A 23440-nucleotide genomic window follows, 5' to 3' on the forward strand; every position below is an offset into this window, starting at 1 on the left:
GTACTTCAGTACAAACTGGACGTTTTCTTTCAGAAGGATACTTTAAGTGCTCACGTATTTACTTTTACAGCATTTAAAGGCATTACTACCACATGGTGAACAAGTATCTGAGAGAATCAAAGATTGAGAACCTACCTTCAATGTCACAATATTTATTTGACAAGCTTATAAGACTTAAGACATTTATCTGCTGCCCCAGATAATTTTACATGGTTTCTGTATTTTCCAAGTTCACTTCTGCCTCTCACAATGGTACAGTCTTCAAGTACCATGCTCCTGCCCACCCAGGTTAGCAACTGAACTTATTTTTTCTACTGAGTACCCTAACTGCACAGAAAGGCTATTAGGAAATGACAGTAATACAGTCTTACTGAATGTCAAGCTTCCTGCAGGGTTTCACAGGGCTCAGGCTATTAAAAGTAGCCACTCACAATCTATTCACAGAACTACCTTCTCTTCAGCAACACAATGAAACAGGATAGCAGCAGTATCTCCCAGCTATCATCATCAGAGATGTAACCTCATCCTGCTAGCTCTTTATTCTTTTCTATCATTTTGACATTCTCTTTCCTGCACACAAAAACTATCCCAGTAAGAACACTTCATTTACCTGCATGTATCTGAGCAGAAATACCATTTTTGTATTCTTCTACACTTCTAAGAGGTGCTTGGAGTCATTTCAACCCGTCTATATTTTTTAAGAAATGGCAAATCACCTCAGCTGCAGAAAATTTCATTTCATTTCTAAACTACGGACTGTGCTTAGGTTTCTCTGTTCAGTTTGATTTTCTGTTTCAGTTCTGATCTTTATTCTTATGCCTACGTACAGAAATACTCTGAACAGGCTGATACTATGCAGTTATTTGCAGTAGCAGCAATTTTCTGTTCTAAAACTGTAACCCAATGAACAACAACAACAAAAAAATCAAGTCTATGTGAGGTTTACTGTAGCCAAAATAGTCTATTGACAAAAGGGTATTTTATTTGGGATTCTAAGTGAAGAGAAAGAAAAAAAATATAAATACAAAACAAAAGAACCCAGTTTTTTTGTAAGGTAAATATTGGTTTAATACCTTGGATCTGCCACATATTTCTAGAAACAAGCTGATAACCCCCCCCAAGCACTTGGGAGTTAACTACTTGTGCAGTTCTCTTTGCAGTTCTCTTTGGAGAGACCAGCACTTCTTTTTAAATAATACTGCACTGCAAATATTCATCCAACCACAATCTAATTAATAGGATTAGAAATCCAAATGGCCAAGCTTCCATTGACTTCCCAAACTAATCAAGTTTATCACATTTTTTCAACTTAATAGAAGATAAATGTATTTATTAAAGCAATGTTTTAATACATTATGCATCTCTTTAAAGCAAACAGTAGTCTAAAACCTACAAAAAACTGGCTATCAAGCATAAGAAGAATCCAATCAAACCCAGGTAAATTTTGAGTACAGCATGTGTGCAGCACATCTATATTTTAAAGACTTGATGTACTGTGTGCAGTATATTGCATTTTAAGGATGTTCTGTTCACCATGGAACCTGGTTATTTCATTTTCTCCTCCATATGGGTCATATGGGTCTCATGTGATGAACTTTCCTAGTGTGGCACATTTTCTGTATCACTAAACTTTAGGACACAAGAGCACATCAACAAAATGGGCAAGAGAATGGGAAACTATCTAGACACTCAAAGGCAGAAGAGCAGACTGCACATGATACAAGATATGAGACCTGACTAGTGGCAGATAAGGGCAGCATTCTATGATCCCTTGAATAAATGAAGAGATTAAAATAAATAAAAAAATAAAGTGTTGGTTCAAGACCAAATTGGTTGACACCATCTCAAACACTGAAATTCTGAGCATGGAAGTGTTTGTGAATGGATGATTTTTAAAAATGGCCCTTAAAAATAATGACAAAATACATTAAAAAAGGGAATTCGAAGTTCTTTATGAAAAGACATCTTCTCAGTGAGAATCTATCTTGACTTTGTCCTTGCTTACAGTAACAGTTCAGGCAGGGGAAGCACCAGAATAGGTCTAATATATTCAACTCCTTTCTGGCTCCACGAATCTAATTCTGCTGTAGATGTCAGGATAGTGGCTAGGTACATTGGCTTCTCCTGCTCTCCATCTCCTCCAGTGGACAAATGAGCTATATAGCTTGCTAAGCTTGATTTCTGAAAAACTCTGGAGTGAGTGTGGCCAGACTAGCCAAGTACAGCTCTGTACATGGATTCAAAATCCTTGCTACATTCTTTCAGCTCTTTCTTTCTCTGTTGCACTGCACTAGCTACTAAGAAGAACAAAATGAACTGTTACAGCTGAATCCAGGAAGAAGACACACCTCTGACGTAGAGACCTAACGTCCCCCGCCTGCAAAAAGAAAGGAAAGTAAACAGATGCTGGGAAAAAGCCTAAAGAGGGCTGAAAACAGCAAACTAAAAACTTCATTTCAGTGGAACTGAAATGCTAAGTGGAAGAAAAGAATTCAGTGGAAGAATGCTAAGCGAGAAGAAAAGGAGCAATCACCTTTCGAACATGAAGTGAGTAACCCTACCAGCTTCCTATTTTGCATATGGAAATGACAAGCCATTGCCTTTACTTGTGCCTAGTTTAATTTCAGAAGTGTTTTTTATTAAAAATAATTCAGGATATATTCTGATCTTCTACCACTGCTTTTGGCATCAGTGGGGTTCATATGTACATGGTAGAATACAGGTGACTGATTACTGTCTGCAAAGAAGGCATTCTAAAAAGCAGAAGTAAAAAAAGTAACAAGTCGTCCTTTTGGAACTACCAGATAAGAGACACTGCGCTTGGCTTTATAGTACTTAAACATGCCTACTAAAAAAGCTTTTTTAAGAAAAAAAAAAAAAAAAAGCTGGAATCCATACTTTAACACTTTTTTTCTCAATAGTTTCTTTTTAATGAACACGCTGCCCTAGAGAGGGCACTCTGTGACCGCACTATGTATTCTAGGACCCTCATTAGCTACCTTTCAGTTTTAACCCAGAAATGTCTGTAATCATAACAGTTTGCTTAGCCAGTATACAGCTTCTGTCAAACATAAATATATTAAGAAAGGGAACCATATGGTGCCACGATAATCAGCCCAGCCTGACAACATGTATCAAGTCCTACATCCTGCCGCTATGTTTTATTCTTAAAGATAGTGAGAGTTGAGCTTGTTTATCCCAGAGAAGAGAAAACCCCAGGGAGACCTTAGGGCAGCCTTGCAGTACCTAAAGGGGGCCTCCAAGAAAGCTGAAGAGGGACTTTTTACAAGGACAAAGGGGAATGGCTTTAAACTGAAAAAGGGTAGATTTAGATTAGGAAGAAATTCTCTACTATGAGGGTGGTGAGGCACTGGCACAGATTACCCAGAGAAGCTGTGGCCACCCCATCCCTGGCAGTGTTCATGGGCAAGGTTGGATGGGGCTTTGAGCAATCGGGTATAGTGGAAGGTGCTCCTCCCTGTGGCAGTGAGGTTGGAACTAGATGAATTTTAAGGTCCTCTCCAAACCAAACCATACAGAAATACAGAATCACTTTATTTTCCAGGTATTTCCTCCAAAATTTCTACTAAAAATAATGCTAATCACTCTATAGTATTTTACTGTAACTAGTATTTGCTATATCTTACATCTTGCTATATCTAGCAAAACAAAACCATACCATAAAAATACATGGAAAACTACTAGTGCCAAGCAAACTTTAAACATACTTCAAGGAATAATTCAGTAACTTATGGCAATTCAGAGGAAAAAACCCTATCCATGTAATATGAATATTCTGATAACTTCATAGTTATCTAGTTTGCTATGTTCTACCACCACAACAAGCAGAGACAGAATACTAAAGATGTGAAGCATTATTCTGAGCCAGTCTAGCAAGCCCTACAGGCAAGTATTTTCCATAAGTGAAAAAGGAATCCTAATAATTCTAAGAGAATCACCTTTTTTAAATCAAAATCTTCTAACAGCATAGTGCCTTGACTTCCTTCCTAACTAGCCTGTAAGAACATTAAGGTAACTACATTTGTTCTTAAACACACTGCAGAACTTCGAAATTCATAATTTAATGGTTAACTTCACAGCTAAAATAATGTTTAACTACAGTACATGTATATTAAATGCACAAGATTTGTTTTTAAACACTGTCTGGATATACACTGCCACTAGTGCAACAGAATCATAGAATCATAGAATCGTTAGGGTTGGAAAGGACCTTAAGATCACCCAGTTCCAACCCCCCTGCCGTGGGCAGGGACACCTTACGCTAAATCATATCACCCAAGGCCTCGTCCAACCTGGCCTTGAACACTGCCAGGGAATGGAAGATCAATTCAGTAAAAGTACCTGGATGTCCAGCACTAAATTTCTATGGCAGTTCTACGTAGTATGTTTCTATGGTAGTTTCTATGGTATCAGTCAAATAAAACTGTCAGCAAGGGCCCAAAGGAAAATAATAAATAAAAAAATATCCTTTCCCCCCAGAAGAGGCCATCTGTGTGTCAGTAGTGTCAGCAAGATAGACTGAAGCCAATTTTGTGCAGGATTTGCAGATACTAAAGCTGAAAATTAAGGTTTTCCATCCCACACCTAGGCCTGTTTAAACAGTAACAGTTCAACAAGTCACCATTTTCACAGGTGATAACCACTTCATCTTCCTGTTAATATCTTAAGAGGTTCCACTTTTCTTTCCCAGCTGCTACTCTAATCCTTTTTTTCTCATCCCTTTCCATTAAAGGTTTCTACTTCCTTAAAGATTTGGCGCACACCATTCTCTCCTTGCTCTTAGTCATTTGTCCTCAACCTTTCTTCTAAGGACAGCTTTTGTCACATCCTACTGCAGTCTCACCAGAGCTTTGGCTTTTGGATCCAGAGCAGAAATACACACCTTCTTACTATAACACTGAAGTAACGATATCCCCCCCACTTTTGCCCCATGTTTATTTCAAGTTCAGGAAGTTGTAGATTTCATAATAGCTCCTGATCAAACAAAGGCACCTCATTCATTTACTGCAATAAAACATCTGCAATAAAAGTTGCACAAAACTAGCATAACAATACTTGTCCACCATAGGAAGTTCATGTAACAGCATGTTCTCAAAGAGCTATATAGATATCATGTGGAAAAATAACATTTCTCAAGTAACCTGAGAAAAGTACCTGATAGAACAGTTCCTGGGTAACCATTAAAAGCTTTACAATCAAAACTACTGATCCTTTAAAATCTTTAATTACTCTGAGGGGACTAAATGGTAAAGCTTAATAATATAAATCTATAGAATTCATGGATGCTTATATGTAATACCACCAATAGTGGCTAATAAATTCACCCATAAATGCATTATTAAAAAATTGGTGGCATCATCACTTTGGAAACCAAGAGAGATGGGAAGAGAGAGGCGGAAAGCAAATAAGAGATGTGTTGGTTTGGACATACCAGTTTACTGTCACATATGCCTCTCCTCAGATTGTACGCTGCCTGTTTAACTGACTTAAAAACTTAAAATTTAAGACATAACATCAAGCTTTGACAATAATCTTGCACTGCTAGGAAATAAGATCATTTTTTGCTCAAAGCACAGTAAGTGTATTCAATATTTACATTTCTAGAGAAAATGAAAATGATTATTTGATCATGACAGAAGAAAGAATAACCTCAAAAAAAAGACCGACTATTGAAACCACAGCATTAAACCATATTTGTCATAACTTTCATGAAAATAAATTGTGGTAAGATGGCTATTCTTTTTCATATACTTTCACACAATGATGTGCAAATGCAGAAAATTAACTGCATTTTCTTTCTCACAGTACTGTTAATTCAAAAATAATTATAGAATCATAAAATCGGGTTCGAAAGAACCTTAGTATCATCTAATTCCAACCACCATAATAATAAACAAATATAGAATAAAAAATAATAAATAAATACATGATATATTACATACAAGTTCCTAAATAAATCAATGAGGACCACATTTTAGAGAACCTGTCTGGTAAAAACTCCCAATGTGATACTGTCCTGGGTTCAGCAGTAGCAGTCATTTTTCCCCTTCTTGGTAAAAGCAAACTGTGGCCTGCACTCTGCTGCCAAAGGAATTGAGAAAAATGCACTGGCAATATCAATTGCCAAAATGCATTGGCAATATCAATCAAAACTATATAAATGACTTTCTGCCACATTGCAGTGTTCAACAACTATGGCACATATAGTTTCAAAAGTACAGAATGCCTAATTAGCTACCTTTACAAAGACAACAATTTAAGAACCACTGACTTCTCTCCACTAACCACTATTCCCATTCTCTTACCTGTTATCAAGGCAGAGTGATAATATCCACAGGATACAGAGGAAACAGGTTTTCCAACATCCACTTGACATGGGATGCTGACACAGGCTTCATTAGCCAAGCCAATCTGACCTTCTGAATTGTCACCCCACACAAAAAGCTGCCCATCCTCTAAAACGAAGAGACGGATAGTTAACAGATTTTAAATCAAAATTAGTAAAAAGTTAATATACCTATTTAAGAGCATTTCATAAATGTGGTATTAGCATGATCATACTAAATGTTATGTCCTAAGGGACGTAAATGGTATTTAGCACAATGCAACAAAACAGTCTGAAGTAAGAGGGTATCCGTTAAGCTTTTCAAAATTGACACAGAACACAGAGTCATCATGGATGTTAGATCACAAACAGCAACAGGAAAAGTACTATGCAAAAATATCCTTTCAAAAAGAGGAAGATTGAATGTATAAAACAACTAAGTTGCCAGGGGTCAGTATGAAAATACTATGGTGAATTTAAGAGAGTATCTTATTTCTAGTAGCAAGTCACCACTTTCTCATTGTTCCAGGTTTATTAAGATCAGCTTTTGACACAAAGACTTACAGCAGCAGTTATTATTGGTGGGAAATTGTGAATTAAAAAATGTACCATCTACAGTGCTACTGAGATGCTGTTGGGAACTAAAATCATTCAAAGTTGACTTACAAATCTCTGGAGAATGTTAGCAATTGTCACAAAACTAACCAAACAAGCAGGCTAGTGTGTCTCTCATACATTCTTATGCTGTCACATTCTGAAATAACAGCCTCAGTAACTCATCCCAAATATGTGCAGAAGAGCTGCTTTATACTAAAACTTGAGAAATTATATTGTAAGGTAACAAAGGACTACTCATCCAATGGTTAAAAGTATTCTGGGTGGACTTCAACTTCACAATTGTATAATTTTGCCACCAGTGAAATAGGTCATAGGTTAAGCCTCTTGGAATTAGTAAAGACACAGCTGTGTAGCCTGTACCAGTAGATCAAAATAGTTGCTTTAAGAACTGGAATTAGAGACGCTTAGCTTTCATAAGATTCATGTTTGTAGCTGGCTTCCCTGGAAATTAACTAGAGATTTTTGTCATTTTGAGCACTAAAGTAGCACGGGTTGAGCTTCCATTGCAGGCCACTGCTCATGGAAAACGTGTTCTTTCACAAAAACTGTAGGAAGTTAATGGGACTGCCATCCCTTACCTGACTGTGTTGAAATAAGCCATTTGCTATTAAAAAATGACTATTGTTAATAGGGAAAGAAGTCAAGGAGGCATAGAAAATACAACCACATATGCAGAAAGAATGCTGGAACACCAGGCCGGACACACATAAATAGATGTTATTAGTGGTTGCTCTTACCAGTTACTGCTGCTGAGGTGTATGATCCAGCTGCTAGCTGTTTGATCTTGTGCTGGCTGGTAAAAAATCTAATTAAATGAAATGTGGTCCTTTCTTCTGTGTCACCTAATCCCAACTGACCTTCACTGTTACCTCCAGCAGCATACACATTTCCTTTTTCTGCATACAGAAAAGCACATGTAATACACAGAATGAAGACATTCACATCAGTGGTAAAAAGACAGAGAAACTGGAGTAACTCATTTAAAAAAATATTACAGAATAGTTGGGGTCTAGTGCCCTGAAACATTCCCAAGTTGACATTAGCAATTTCTGTTCTAGCTAGCAAAGAGGCTTTCCTGAACATGCTTGGATCAGAACTTTCTAACAGCCATATACATGCATCTCTCTTCATTCTGGAGACTGATCTAAAAAGTAAATATAATCTGAAGCTCTGCAAGAGCTCTGAAAAAATGCTTACTAGAAGCCCTGGCAGCCAGAAGAAGCTCCATCCCCAAATAATGCATATTTTAAGACACAGCAGGAGGAAAATTGTGAGTGATGTCACAGGCAAGATAACTGAAGTCATACCAGTACATAAATTAAACAGATGCATAACTTGATACCTTTAAGTACTGTGAATGAAGAATATTATCGCTTAGGTTTTTATTAGCAATATATTACTCATTTTAATATTGAAATTGTTTTTAATTAACTAGGTCTTCCTTTTGTTTTAGAATCTTAAAATTTAAGTTAAAGATGATGATTAATATCTTTAACTTAACATTACTTTAAGATTTATACTTTTAGTATGTTTCACATCTAAAGTGCTCATCTACGATGAAAAAGATAAGGCCCATCAATAACCCAAATCCAAACACAAATGTGATAAGCAACTGACATACATTGTATAAATGGTCCTTGCTATATAAATGGCCACAAATTATCTAGCCAGCATGTACACTAAAAGTGACTAATATTTACCCTCTGCAGTCTTGCACACTCAACTGTCATTAAAATGTTCTGTTTTATTATAATAATCTTATTTACAGTGCTCAAGGTCTCCACGTATACAAACCTCCCAATAATCAAACAATCCTCTTCATGACATTATTGCAAGCTAAATGATCACAACCACAAAGCTGGCTATTCCATTACATAAATTTTAGAAGCATGACAAGAATTTGCATCCGTTCTCTGCATACTGTCTCTAAAAAATTACCTTTTAGTTTAAATTTAGTCTATTTATTTGTAGATTAATAAATCAACATGTCATTGAAATAGCAAACTACCTTATCTAATCAAAATGCTACAAGATATGAAGAGTTGAAAACATTCAGTTCTACTATATTTACTTAAGTATATCACACTAATAAAAATAAATTATTTGTCAAAGATAAATTTGAGTACAGACCCATAAAAAGTGTTAATATACGTTTACAAGGCTTAAATTAAATATTGGTAATTGCTAACCACACCTCAAATGCCAGCAAGGCATTTTTTTCACCTGTCTATTGCTAGCAAACTCCTATACAATATCATTTTATAATCTCAGACTAAATCAAACATTCAAAGAACTGGATACCAAATCACCAAGTTTTAACAGTCCCATTTTAATTTCTTTTTCTTCCCCAACAATCATGGAGTTCCTAATATAATTTTGCATGAAAGCAAAGGAAAAAATCTATCTTAAATCTACCTTTAATATATATATAATATAGGTTACATACCTGTGTAAACTAAAGTGTGGTTTCTTCCACAAACGGCAAGTTTTGTTTTTTCTGGTTTTAATGCTATGAATTAAAGTCAAAAAGGGAGGGAGAAGTTATAAACAAGATGAGAGCTGGTTCAACACAGAATTTCTACGCTCTAGAAGGAGGTCTGATTTTTTTCATATTTTTACCAACAGAATGATTACAAGATTCATTGCCCATCTGAATGTAGCATATGACTTACTACATCAGGCTTCCCCCAAGACAAGAAAACAGATACAGACTTTAAAAACTTCTAGTGGACACTCAGGTTAAACTTGATGATGGCTACTTCATCCCAGGGACACATTCCCCAGAATTTACCATTTGTGGGATACGCCTCAAAAAACTCGTCAAGTTGCAGGACAAAATGCATCATCAAAGCTGTCTTCAGTTTCCGTTAACAGTACTATACTTAACTTCCTCTTACACTTTTCCCACTACCTTAAATCTTTAAAATCATACCATTCTTTTGTCTTACCATCCCTTTGTTACGGACAGCTACCTTTTTTTGCTAGATTTATGCTCTGCACTGCCCTCCTATTGATCACTAAACTCAATTGCTAAAGACAGTCCTATCTGGGTTAGTGCCTAAAATTTTTGGATGTACCATACTGTCTCAATTTCAGCTCAGTGACCACCCACCCACCGCATGTGCTTCTTTGGAGTCTGGTCACTGTGAAAGACTGGGAATGTATGTGAGAAGAATCAAAAGCTATTTTGGTAAAAAAGAAAGAATACAAAGGTGCCTTTTCTCCCACGGCAAGTGTACTCCAGGAGCTCCTCAGAAACAGAAGAGAAAAATCTCACCAACTTTTCCATTCTCTCCCCAATTACTGATTGTTGCCAACAGTTTATCTTCTCTCAGCTATGTCCATGTGCCCTATACAATGCTTTTAAAACAGCATTACTTTCACATACCTGTTTTTCCAATATATGAGTTCATGACAAAGCCAACAACCATCAGCCCTTTCCCATCCCTTTTTCAGCCCTCCTAAACAACTTTCATCATCTCCACAACATTAGATCATTAGATTATAAGTCTCTTCTATCAAATAAATCTATCTACTTAAGCATGAACTGTCTCTGGTTTATCACACAGACCAAAAAAAATTGCCCAAATGCAGGTTTCTGTCTATCCCATCCTATACCTATCACTACCTATACCTACCACTACCACCAGGTTGGAGCCATAGCACTTCCATCTTAATTTTCTGCTTTCTATCCCAAAACTCTGCCTCCAATTTCAGAGATGATCCTAATCTGCTCTTGAGAAGCCTGTGCTCCCTAACCTTCTTCCCACTTAGGCTAATCAACTGTATTTGATGAGCCATGCTATATTTATAATGTTGCTTGTAGTTTTTCATAACAAATTTCATTAATATCTAGTCAAGTCCCAAAAGATACTTTCTCCAAAACATGCAGGCACAACCATTTGGCCCCAGGCAGAAACTGAAATGTGTCCTTGCAACCGCATTCCCAAAGCCAAAGGTGATGACTGAAAGCTGGCAAGAAAAGCTTCAGGTCTTTTTCCTGCTGCCTACTGCCACAAGAAGAAAGATACCCCCCCTTATGGCTTTTTTCAATGGATGCCAGCTCTGGTTTGAATTGCTGTCATCTTCTCTTTGTCTTCTATTCTCCATTGCCATTTGACAGTAAAAACAAAAGTTGACACCCAATCCATTTAAGCCAAAGTAAGAACAAATCTCTCACATGGCTGACAGAAGATGTGAACCTGAGAGTAACTGCATTCTACATCTGAAGTAAAATAGAGAGAGAAGCAGATAAAGGACAGCAGAATAAACTAAATCAGGAAGAAAAGAGTTTGAAGAAGAAGGGTAATTTGTTTTTAACAATGAGATGACAGATCAATCTGCTGGCAGAAAAGATGATGATAAACAGTCGGCAGTGAAAGAAATGTGTTAATAGGATAGATATAATTTGACATAAGTAAGGGGATAGAGAAAAAGTACTGACTAAGTTTTGTTGGATAAGATAAAACCAGCTAGGAAATATAAATAAGATAACAGTACAATGAGAACATATTTTACACCACATGAAAGAATATGGGCACTTATTTTACTGCTTCATACAAATACATTAACTTTTCTGTCCTCTTGGGTGCTTTATACTTACTAAAAATGCAGCAATACTTCCAGAAAGTTCCTTATAGATTTTTTTTTTCATTTATAATGGTAATAAGACAAAAGTGATACCAAGGTTATACAATGCTGTTGGAACTCTCATTTCTAACATATAGACAATAGTGAAGAGATCAGTGTTGATTAATGTCACAGTCACAACACAGATGTGGTTTGTTAGAAAAGACAGGTATTACATAAAATGAGAGCCTTCAAAAAATAAATGGATTCTATCTATCTGAAGTAATCTTCAGATGAAAAAAGGTCCCACAATCTGAAACTAATGGAAAATCAGTCAGGGATCCCTTAAAGCTACCTTTATGAGCTTGTGCAGTAACACGCTACATGTGATGAATAAAGAAGGCAGAACCAGTTATTTTGGAACTGCGTCTTACAAAGTACCTTTTCACAAGGGTCTTCTTTCAAAAAGGCAAAAAGAAAATAAAAAAATTTGAAAAATTAAACAAACCTTTAACACATGTTGGTTTGCTGACAGTGCTCTTTGATCCTAGTCCTAACTGTCCCCAGTTGTTACTACCAAACATGTATAGTTTACCATTCCCTGAAAAAAAAAGAAAAAAAAAGCAGTCAGAATCCATACTAATATCTGAATACCTCACTCAAGACCAGATGGGCATCCACACACTATGCTATATATTACTTCTTTTTTAAATTAAGGTTAAAGATTACTCTTCAGTAGTTAACGTCCTTGTGATTTTTCAGCATGAAAGTAGTAATTGCGTTGTTTAAGCAAGAAATCCTCAGCCAGAAAAAGGGACAAAAAGCAGAACAAACATTCTCTTCTTCAATTGCAATACAGATAAAGTGCTTTTCAGAAAATAAAATGCTGTACGTTCGGTCACACCCTGCAGATCAGAAACCACAGTATCTATAGGCCTACTTATAAAATAACAGCACATTTAACTTAGCACCCACATCTTCTTTCCCAAAGACAGGAATGAATAATAAAGCTACATTATTAATACAAACAGAAATTTGTAATATTCAGCTTATTTTGCAGACTGTGGGCTATTTCTTTTACTGTTAAATGACTTCCCTCAAAATGATTTACAAATTTGCACCTCGACAGAACACAGTTTCTGATAAATTTTCAACTGTGCTCACAAATTGTATTAATTTGTTACTCTGCATATAAAGAAGGAATACATAAAACCACCATGCAGTCAGGAATTTTGAAAACCTAAATGCAAACATTAGATTACAAATCTTCAGCAGGATCAATGCTAGAAGCCTATTTCAATGAACTGTCATAATTCCAAACAACCAGTGGTTAACAGGATGGTATATGAATAGATGAAACTTCTATCATCAGGCATGCAAATTAGATAGCCAAAACTGACTACTGACAATACCTTAAAATTATTTTCATTTCATTTTTTAAACTATTATCTTTTGTAAAGCTGAAGTTCACACCCAAAGATAAAACCCTTGCTCCAACAGAAATCTATGCAAAATGAAACTGATTTGTCAAAAGACAAACAAACAAACAAAACCCAAGAAATGAAATCCGCGATACTTTTAACAATGCTAAAAGGAGTTTGTTTTCTTTTGATGAAGGTCTGCAGAGCTTTGTGAGCTAGACTCCATTACAAGGCTGACACACAAATAAACTTTGTCACCCTAGCAATAATTACCACATGATCACAAGGCATAACAGCAACTCCACATAACAATGTCAAAATACTATGGCTGTTAGTGCTTCAGTGGTGTAGGCTCCCAGTGAAAATTCCCAGCAAATGTGAGTTATGGAAACTTTGAAATATGATACTGAAATGTTTAAAATATAACAAAAATATTTCTTCTGTTTAAAAAAAAAAAAATCCTTTTATTTTCTTAATTATATCCATACAGTTAAAAAAAAACAACCAAACAAACCGACAAAACCAAAAAACCCAATAAAAACACAGACCACCACCAACTGACAGTCACTTATATCTAAAGTCCCAACAAAATTTTTAGATTTGACAATTTTTGGAACATGGCACTATATGTCAATATTATGTCTTTCCAAGAAGGTTGGAAGGGAAGAAAGTATGAGGTCAAGTCTACGCTCACAGGGTTGTACTATTTTGATAATGCAATCACATCAAAACACATGCAGAGCTGTTTGTCATTGACAGCAAAACACACCATAACAGAAAGAATTTTTATTAGCAAATGGCATTCTATACTAGTGTATGGTTCCTTGTATCCTTGGTTTATACCGTTTAACTGCCTTTATAGGACAGTAGTACTCCTGTAGGAATATGGTGCCAAGCTGCTGTAACTCAAGCATATTCTATTTTATCCATTCAAAATTCTAACAAGTCATGCCTTCCATCCTATAACCTGCTGTTTTTTCCACCAGTCTTTAAATTCCCAGGCAGTGCATGCTGAGGATTTCAGCTGGTATTTCCCAGCTACTGAATGAATGCCTTTAGTAGTGCTTCATAAACCAGGGGAGCATGACAAACGGGGTTTCCATGTATCACAGTAGGGTATGATAATAGCAGGCAGCCAAGTACTCCTACTACCCATGTTTAAAGGTACATTCTACAGATTCCCCCACCCTGCTTTCTAAATTATATTAGAGTTGAAGGGAAATAAAAGGGGAGACAATATACAGACTTTGAGCACTTAGTACAAGATTCTATTGAAAAGCTGTATCTAAAGAAAACGTAAGAGGTAATATTTTGGACAGAGTATCAAATGCCAGGAACCATAATTTATTTATTTATGCTATTTTTGCAATAAAATATGTTAACATTTCATTTGAAATTCATATACAATTCAAATACAACTCATGAAAACAAGACTGACATCAGATTTGTTAGGCAAGTTGTGATATTCTCAAAAGCTTTATTGAGCAATAAAAAGTCACACCTAGGACGTCTAGAATCACACAAACAAAAACACTGAAGCATGTTGCTCGCTCCTACACATATCAAAGATGAACACAAAAGTGTACTAATCTTTCTCATTCTCCCCTCACAGTTGATGTAAAAGATGCTCTGATGGCTGGTTGGTAAGCAGAAAGAATAGAAGGAATCTGCTGTCCAAAGACCTGGAAAGATTCCAGTGTCTCTTTGGTGTAAATTACTGAATATTTAATGCCTTACAAAATGTGAAATTATAAGCATACTATCTTGTTGTGGTTACATATGCACCTCTTTTCATTCCTACTTTAAAACTTTATACTTGTTTCTTTCCTTCTACCCTCTTGTGCTGGGGCTTCAATTCTCTCCAGAGCTCTGAGCCCAGAAATGTCTTCTGTCGTTGCCATTTTCCCCCTTTTGAGTAGGATTAGTCTCTCTCCTCAAATGTGGGTAAGCTGCCTAGGATATTCTAATCAAGAAAAGAAAATTAATAGAAAGGTATTGGGAGTAGATTCTTAAAAACATGTGCAACATCACTTATTTCACACCAACTCTCAATAGAATGAATTGCTTTCCAAAGCTTTGAGTTATAGAAGATGCAGGAAGTGGACTGTCAGTATTCTTGGGCCAAAAAACATACAAATGGGGGAAGAAACATTATTACAAATTCCAGGTGATGTTGGAAGATATACTGCTCATGACTATGTTAAAGAAATAAAGAAGGCAACTGCTTAAAAAAAATTCCTGCTTGAACATTTTAATGATGATTGTGCTAATGGTAGAGAGCAGATAAATAAGCAAACACAAATTTCAATCCTAAACACCAAAATTGGAGCAGGAAATGGTTTTCCAACTAACTCAGCAAGCCAACTCCAAGTCAGCAAGTAACTCAGTGGTCTTCTCTATTCCAACATACAGCCACAGTATGCAAATAGAATTTTGAACTCTTAAGTCCTGACCTGGAAAGCTATAGTGTTTTATATTTACTCTACACTTTTATTTCTAAAAGTCATATGGGAACACTGGTGCTGGGTAAAATGAAAGAAGTATCTGAAAAATCTATGAATATTTTGTTTAAATGCTAAATATTAGTTCCTATATATTACCTTTATTTGAATTCAGTCAAGATTCAGTGCTAGATGTATCTGTTTCTCCTGCCCCAAACCAGCTCTAATAACATTTTGTATCCGTTTGAGTGATTGTTTTACTTACAATCATTGAGACATTAGTGCAAATCTGGTATTTTTCTATTAGATTTGAAACTACCTTGTATTTCCATGGTTCTCTGCATATGTAGATCCCACTACCTCTGGGAAAAAAAAAAAAAAATGAAGGGGGGAATTTTGTGACCTGCAAACAAAGACTGAAAATACAATGAAGCATGCATTAACACACACCTGCTTCAGATAATTTTCCTTCTTCAGTAATGCTTGTCTTTTACCTCTTCCATGTCAGATTCAGGTGGATTTCAAGAAGCTCCTGGTTTCCCACAAGGTCTGTACCCTTCTCAGTAAACTCATTACTGGCATGCACTTCTGAAGCTTTTATTCCAGGCAACTGCAGTCCAATGTCATTCACCAAGGACTGTAATTCCACTGTATCATCCAACTCCATCTAACAGCAGAAATGCGAGGTGCACACGGTCATGCACAGGTGTGAAGAACAAATGAGGGATAAAGATTTTCTATTTTCCTTCTTCACTTTTTTGTATGACTTCTGCAGTTTCTCCACCTTCATTCATCGTTGATCAGTATTTTACCCTCAACTTTGCCTCTACGTTGCAATGTCCCAGAAAATCTTTCGGTACCAAGGAAATTTTGTACTCGTGCTTCTACAGCTCCTTCTCCTCAAAAGCTTTGAGAAAATAAAGATCTGATTATCTAGAAGTTTCCCTGGTGACATGTGCACACTACCTCCGCAAAGGCCAGCTAGAGGTATTTTGGAAACATGCTGCATATATTAAAATAACAGGGACAAAGGAAGACAGAGAAATGGTGCTGAATGCAAACCTATGCAAGTTGACTTCTTAAAAAGCTTTATGTAAGTGGCCACAATTACAATGACATGGGAATCAGGGGCTTGTGGCTGATCAGGGTAACAGTGCTGGCACAGGCACATGCTGGGGAAACTCAAGAGGCAGTTTAGATTGTCTAGTCTAAACTGAGAATTATAGCAGCGTTATTTCAAACTGGGTGTGGGCATATGAAAGGATAAAAGGATAAAAAAAAAAATCAAAAGGAATATTTCACAGTGCTCCAGGTTACATTATGATTAATTTTATGCAACAGGCAGTTTACTAGAACTGGTTCAAACCAAGAAAAATGTAGTTTTGTTCAAAATAAACTATTCATGGATAATTCATCTTCTATGAAGTTAGGCTTGAAAAATTAATTGTATCATTTCACCTCAAGATGTTCTGCAGTTACTGAAATCTGTACTCTTTTTTAATCATACCTGAAAGAGTTCATTCTAAAAATCCAGCATCTTCAACTTTGCTTGGGAACTTAGCAAGAAACCCTTAAGAAATTATTTAATGAGCAGTGACCAGTTGGACATTGATGAGGAATAAATAGATTTCTTTAAAATAGTCCTGAAAATATGCATACACATTTCATAAGAAATCTTATCTGTTAGCAGTTGATTGTCAGTACAGTCGACACACATTTCATCAACAAAAGAGTATTTTCTTCCACATAAAATAAACTTCACCATTTCAAAGAAATAAAAAAAAAATTAATACTGCTCCCTGTGTTGCATCTGAGCTTCTCTGAATGCTTTTGCAGTTTATTTCTGATTTTAGTAGGATTTTCTGAAGTTGTTTTTTTTTTTTAAGTTGCTCTTTCAAGGGTTATTTTCAGTTGACAGTTAATAATATTCATTTCAGAAATACAACAATATCTATTGTTTCAGGCAGATTCCTAGTGAACTTGTTGACTGTGTTCAACACTGTTTACTACCACAACATAAACCCTTATATTTATGATTGCCTACTAAACACTGTCAGATTCACAAGAAATATTCAAACTGGACAAATTCATGCTTCCTTTAAATGCTGTGAGATACACTCAGTTACTACAGCTTCCCTCATGACAGGTCTTGGGTATGTCTTCTGAAAACCTTCAGTGATCTCAATCTAACTTCAAAAGCATTCAACAGTTCCCACAGAGAAGTCCTCTCTCCTCTCAACAATCTCATTTGATGTATTACATCATGATTCAAAGAAGAATCATAAGTTTCCGAGCTGTACAAATATATAACCTTTCATCATACACTCCATTTTCAATACTGACCTGTAACAATAGCGGTGTGTTCATCTCCACATGATATAAGTACAGGCTTGTCATTTTTGAACCAGAACTTGCTGGGAATATCTTCTGCAAATTTGCTTTTTCCAAATGTGAAAACAGCACCTGATTCTAAACCACAAAAAGATAATGTCAGTTTTAGTGAAAACAAATTTTGCCTCATACATTTTGAAATGGTAATTTCCTATTAATTCAATTAATTTTAGTTTCCTATCTTTTTATTTTTACAAAATGTCCTGGGTTCAGCAGCAGCAGTCATTTTTCTCCTTCTTGGTAGCTGGTGCAGTGCTGCGTTTCTGACTTTCAGCCTGGGAACAGCGCTGATAACACTGATGTTTGTAGTTGCTGCTCAGTAATGTTTACTCTGACCAAGGACTTTGTGAGTCTCCTGCTCTTGCCAGGAAGGAGGGGAAGCCGGGAGGAAGCAGAAACAGGACACTTGACCCAAACTAGCCAAAGAGGTATTCCATACCACAGCATGTCATGCCCAGTATATAAACTGGGGGCAGTTACCCAGAAGCACAGCTTGGGTGTGGCTGGGTATCGGTCAGCGGGTGGTGAGCGGTTGTATTCTCTTCCCTTGTTATTTCCCTTATCATTATTATTATTGGTGGCAGCAGTACTGGGTTTGTGTTATACCTTAGTTACTGGACTGCTCCTATCTCAACCCGTGGGAGTTACATTCTTTCGATTTTCCTCCCCATCCCTCCGGGAGCAGGGGGGAAGGAAGAAAGTGAGGGAAGTGAGCCTGCAGCTGAGTGGTTCTCAGTTACTGTCAGGACTTAAACCATGACACAAAAAAACCCTGCTGAAGTGTTTTATTCTATTCCATTTTATCAAGACTACTTCATTTTCAGGCTCACCTTTTTAGTCCTTCTGATACTTCTTAGTCTTCATAAATTTCCTAATCGAATAAATAGTGTTGCTGGTATATTGCGTTCAATAATTTAACATCCACTCATGCACTTTATCACTACCCTCTAAGAACAACTACAGGTGTGTAAAAGAAAGAAAAACAAAAGAGGAAAGAGGATAACTGCCCTCAGAAAGTAAAATAAAACTCTCATCCTGAAAGCTGGTCAAGGCAAAGAGGTCTCACATTTATACTTGAATTCACACAGGTTTTTCAAATTGGAGGGGAAAGAGAGGGAGAGAGACAGACAGACACACACTGTAAAGACGTGACAGGCTCCAAACTGACCACTCTTCACCATCCACCTGAAGAGACACATTTGCTCTAAAAACGGCCCCCTAAAATCAAAACTCTCTGCCTTCAAAACATGGGTTGGCATAACTGCCTTTGATCATAAGACCATAATCTAAAACATCCAAACAAAACCACCCCAAAATACAGCTCTTTTGCCCTCTTTTGCCCTTCCAATCTGCCCAGTTTTCTCAGTGTCAGCGATGTTGTTTCAAAACACAGAATGTTAAATATTCATTCACCTTTTGGTCAATCATGTGGCTCAACACAGAAAATACTAATTCTAGATGATAATGAATGAATTTATACGCTAAATAACTTGCCCAAAACCAGGCAAAAAAATGAGGCAAAGCCCAATTAGACCTCCTACTTTAAAATGTCAAACCTTGTGCTTCAAGCATAGAATAGTTTTTAGGAAAATAAAACAAAAAACCCAAACCTTTTCCTTGTATACTTTTTGTTAACGTGAAGTTATGTTAACACAAATATGCACAGTAACACTAGACTGCTTATATGAAATCACATAGTAACATTGAAACATCTTCACATATTTACTTTCAATACAAATCTCATCAATAGTGTGCATCCCAGCTCCAAGAAAGCCCTCTCTTAAGAAACTGTGATTTTGATGCTTACTTTGAAATGATTCTTTAATGCAAAAGCTCCCCGTATTTGCAAGATGTTATTTTATGCATCAGGTTCAGCAGACGTATAAAACTGTGTTTAGTACCTCTCTAGATGTACTAGATTTCAGAGCACTCATGCCAAAGCAGAGCTCTCTGGTCAATTTATTTTTCTTTCAGCAGAACTAGCATGAAAATATTTACGTACTATTAGTTTAGTGTATACAAAGAGCAGACAACTCACAAACATACTTCATCTCTCATTCATTTCATAACTGAAGCCTAAGCAGTCAGTTGGGAAATTAAATCCTACCAATTCATAAAATTAAATCCCACAGAAGGGGCCTTTGAGCAACCTGGTCTAGTGTGAGGTGCCCCTGCCTGGGGCAGTGGGGCTGGAACTGGATGACCTTAAGGTCCTTTCCAACCCAGCCCATTCTGCGGCTCTACGGTAAATGAGGGTTTTGCAGTCTCGGCACCGAGCAAACATTTAACAATTACTGGTTGTCCAACCACGGACCAAAACTTATTAACTGGAAAAGCCCCGTTTGCTTCACACCGCACCGCTACACCCTGCCGCTGACGCCAGCAAGGCTGCCCTTCCAGTCTCTCACGACAGAGTACGGAACACTCTGGACCGGCGCTCGCAGAACGGAGGGAGAGGGGAGCGGCTGCGAAGGACAGAGCACCGCGACCAGGGGCCGGGGCCGCACGCCGGGGTAGAGAAGCGGCCGCTCATGGCGCCCATCGCCGCAGCGGTGGAGTAAGCAGGAGGGGACCGCCGCACCCCTGCCCGCAGCTCCGTCCCTGTGAGGCCCCGGCAGCACTCACCGGGCACCGGCAGCTCGTCCTCCTCAACGAGCTCGGCCATAGCAGCAGGCGGCAGGCGCCCCATGCACGGCGGCTGCCGGAAGTAAACAGACGCCGTGCCACAGGCAACGGCCATAGAGAGCTGCCATGGGGAGGCAGCCCGGCCGGGGTTGTCGTGATTGCCCCCTAGCGGCCAGCGATGGGGCCGTCGCCGGGAGCCTGATGTTCCCGACATCTTACGTTCCACAGGGCCGGCTGTAGCTTGCCCCTGTTCCCTGCACGTACGGGGAGCACGAACCGGCCGCAGCACACCAGGCTGGGCTCACGGCTGCTGACGGGGGAGGAATTACCTGGAGTCGTATCTCCAGCTTTCCTTCCCGAGCACCTTCCCTGCGTACCTCAGCATCGTTCCCGTGTTCCTCCTCTGTAGCCTGTCCCTACCTCCGACTCTCGGACAGCCTTCTCGCGCCGGAGCTCTGCCAAGCCATTCCTCTGCTTTCTCCGCTGGGTGTGTGGAGGGGCTGCCCTGCCTCAGCCGGGTGAACAGAACGTAGATTGGAAACTTCATTTTGTCACCACAGGGAGCCTTCTGTCCTAAAAGACAAGTTCCCTCTGTTTGATGGTATCTCACCAGGATGTCAGTGTAAAGTCTTCTGATCGGGTGCACAAGAAGGCATTCAATCATCCACCCATCCAGGGGCGCTTTGGTAATGGCAGTTCTGCAGACCCCACCGGCACAGGTCCAGGTGCTTTGTAGCCTTTTAACTCCTTGGTCTAGTGGGAGGTGTCCTTGCCCCGTGGCAGGGGGTTGGAACTGAGTGAGCTTTAAGGCTCCTTTCAGCCCAAACCATTCTATGAATCTGTATTTAATGTGCAGTCCCAAACTGAGGTTTTCTGTTGTGTGTCGTTCTCCCCCCCCCCCCCCCCAAGAAATCTCCATGGTTAGTTATAGATTTAATTTCTTGCTATTTCTGTGCGTTTCAGATATGCTGAAAGAAGAAGGTCTTGCTTTCAAGATGATGTACTGCAACAGAGGCTGCAGCTGGCAGCCTGGACAACTGATTTAAGCCTTGTTTATGCAGAGTTTAATCAATACAGTTATTGGTGCACAAGATGAGGTATCCTTTAGTCTCTTTGAACCCCAATACCCCTCTGAAGCTTTCTTACTTGTTTTTCCTAAGTCTGGAGTGAGAAGATATCCAGCAAAAGCTGTTCAAAATAAAACTCAACATTGTTCTACGAAGTGATGACTGAGATTGTAGTTACCAGACACTGTGGTTGCCAAGAATATAAATGAGTTACAAAGCAATTAGGAAGACTGATGGGAAGGTGTCTGCAGCAGGATCCGGGATTCTGTCTGTTGAATCCTTCTTGAGGATCAACATCTGTCTGAGAGATGGGAGCCACCTCACAAAGTGGGACAGATCTCTGCTGGTATGGTTGCTGACCTGGTGAGATCCTTGAACAAGGAATGAATGGGAAAGGACAGAGTTACCAGCAGTGTCTGCAAATGGCTAGATGCTGAGCTCATGGAATTCTTTATTGGACACCACTCAGTGGAGTCTGAATGAGAAAGGCTGGCAAGGCTGCCTTTTTCAAGCATCTGAGTTGGTTTGGCATGAGCGGTCAGGGGTCCTGAACAAATCCCACCAAGAGTTATCACTCTGCATGACTTTTTCACGTCAGTTTCTCTGGGGAAGAGAGACTCCGTGTTTTAGTTATACGATCTTCATATTGCAATTTCAACATATCACCTTCTCTGACAGATGTGCCATCACCTTGATTTACACAAGTATGCCTTTCCTTACACAGAGGTCCTTCTACTTCCTCATTACTATGAGAAAGAAATGGCCATATTTCAAACTATCTACAGTGCAGGTGGCATAAAATCTTATCTGACAATTCTGTGTGAAGGTAGAAACTTAAATGGACTCACTTTAGTATTTAGCACTTGACCAACATCAGATTATATAGCAGGCAATTTAAAGTAAAGAGGTATGCAGGTTGCAGTATTTAAGTTTCTGGACCTTACTGAAGGCTGTTTAATGCTATTACAGCACAACTGAAAACTTGGTCCAAAAAACACCCCAGGAAAACACACAGTTTTTATTTAGCCTGTCTCTACTTTGTCAGGGCCCTACAGACACGAATAAGCCTTAATGGCCCTCCCCAGCCCCACACCCATGGGCCCAGGACCCCAGTTTTGGCTCAGTGCAGGTCCATCAGTCCCTGCACAAGCCGTATTAGGGCCAGGGAGCCTCCACGGTCATGGTCCCATCCCCAGGTGAGCCACCCTGCTTGTGCTGCATGCTGCATTTTTTGCACTAGCACATGCTCCTGTACAAATATTTAGCAAACATGAAATTGCCTTGAAATGGTGTTGACACAGGTATGATATGATGGGCCCACTGAAAAGAGCACAGACTGCAGGTCTGTGAGAAGTCTTTATCTGTAGAGTTTGACCAAGGAAAAGCTTCAGTGTCAGCCCCCACCAGCCCTGGCTGGGTCAAGAAAAGCAAAGACTTTGGTTCTTGATTTTGTCTTGTCTGCACAGCAGTGCAGCTTGCTCTCTGTTTCAAACGCCTTTGCTTCTCTTAACTTTATCTGTGGGACTGAGAGAAGTCTAACACGAACGGAAGATGCTGTTAAGTGTGAAGAACTTATTCAGTGCTGCAAAACTAACAATGACCAGCAGGCAGTGGCTGCGACAGTTTTGGTAAGCTTATCCTTTAGTTTTGTCTGGTGTCCAGTGATATTTAGTCAGAAACCTGGAGACAAAACCAGATGAATCTTATGAAGGAGTGAGATTTTCAGAAAAAGCCATGGTTTTTTTTTCTGCATTTTTAGTGCTCTTTTACTTCTCAAGGCAACAAGCTCTACATGTTCAGGAGATGGATTTTCCCTTTTATTGTTTGTGAAATACTGCTAATTTCTATCTACTCTGCAGGTACTGTAATCAATAAATAACTATCCAAATAAAGTATACAGGATATTCTTATGCATTTAGATAGTCGTCATGGTCAGTACTGGGAGGGAAGTTCTCTCCTTGG

The 23440-nt window shown here is 38.4% G+C and overlaps 2 protein-coding genes across 3 annotated transcripts in view; one reads left to right on the forward strand and one right to left on the reverse strand.

The window, feature by feature from the left end:
• Nucleotides 1-20598, reverse strand: part of RPGR (retinitis pigmentosa GTPase regulator) — a 39836-nt gene extending 19238 nt beyond the window's left edge. Inside the window, exons 1-6 of the mRNA XM_062624096.1 lie at nt 20412-20598; nt 17739-17864; nt 12042-12134; nt 9411-9473; nt 7702-7860; nt 6327-6476 (exon numbers count right to left, since the gene is read on the reverse strand). Coding sequence (XP_062480080.1) covers nt 6327-6476; nt 7702-7860; nt 9411-9473; nt 12042-12134; nt 17739-17864; nt 20412-20526 — 706 coding nt within the window. The 5' untranslated portion in view covers nt 20527-20598. The remainder of the gene's footprint in view (nt 1-6326; nt 6477-7701; nt 7861-9410; nt 9474-12041; nt 12135-17738; nt 17865-20411) is intronic.
• A 287-nt stretch (nt 20599-20885) lies between these two features.
• Nucleotides 20886-23440, forward strand: part of OTC (ornithine transcarbamylase) — a 28328-nt gene continuing 25773 nt past the window's right edge. Inside the window, exon 1 of one of the 2 annotated variants that reach the window (XM_062624098.1) lies at nt 20886-20929. Coding sequence is in view for 1 of the 2 variants with exons in the window: in XM_062624097.1 (XP_062480081.1) it covers nt 23030-23106 (77 nt within the window). In the remaining variant the exon portion in view is untranslated. Of the gene's footprint in view, nt 20930-22828; nt 23107-23440 lie in introns of those variants that run through there. The other variant, XM_062624097.1, reaches the window with a different exon arrangement.

This window comes from Pezoporus occidentalis, unplaced genomic scaffold (genome assembly GCF_034315485.1).
Source record: "Pezoporus occidentalis ecotype Australia unplaced genomic scaffold, CSIRO_AGI_Poc_V1 ctg261, whole genome shotgun sequence".
Taxonomy (NCBI): Eukaryota; Metazoa; Chordata; class Aves; order Psittaciformes; family Psittacidae; genus Pezoporus; species Pezoporus occidentalis.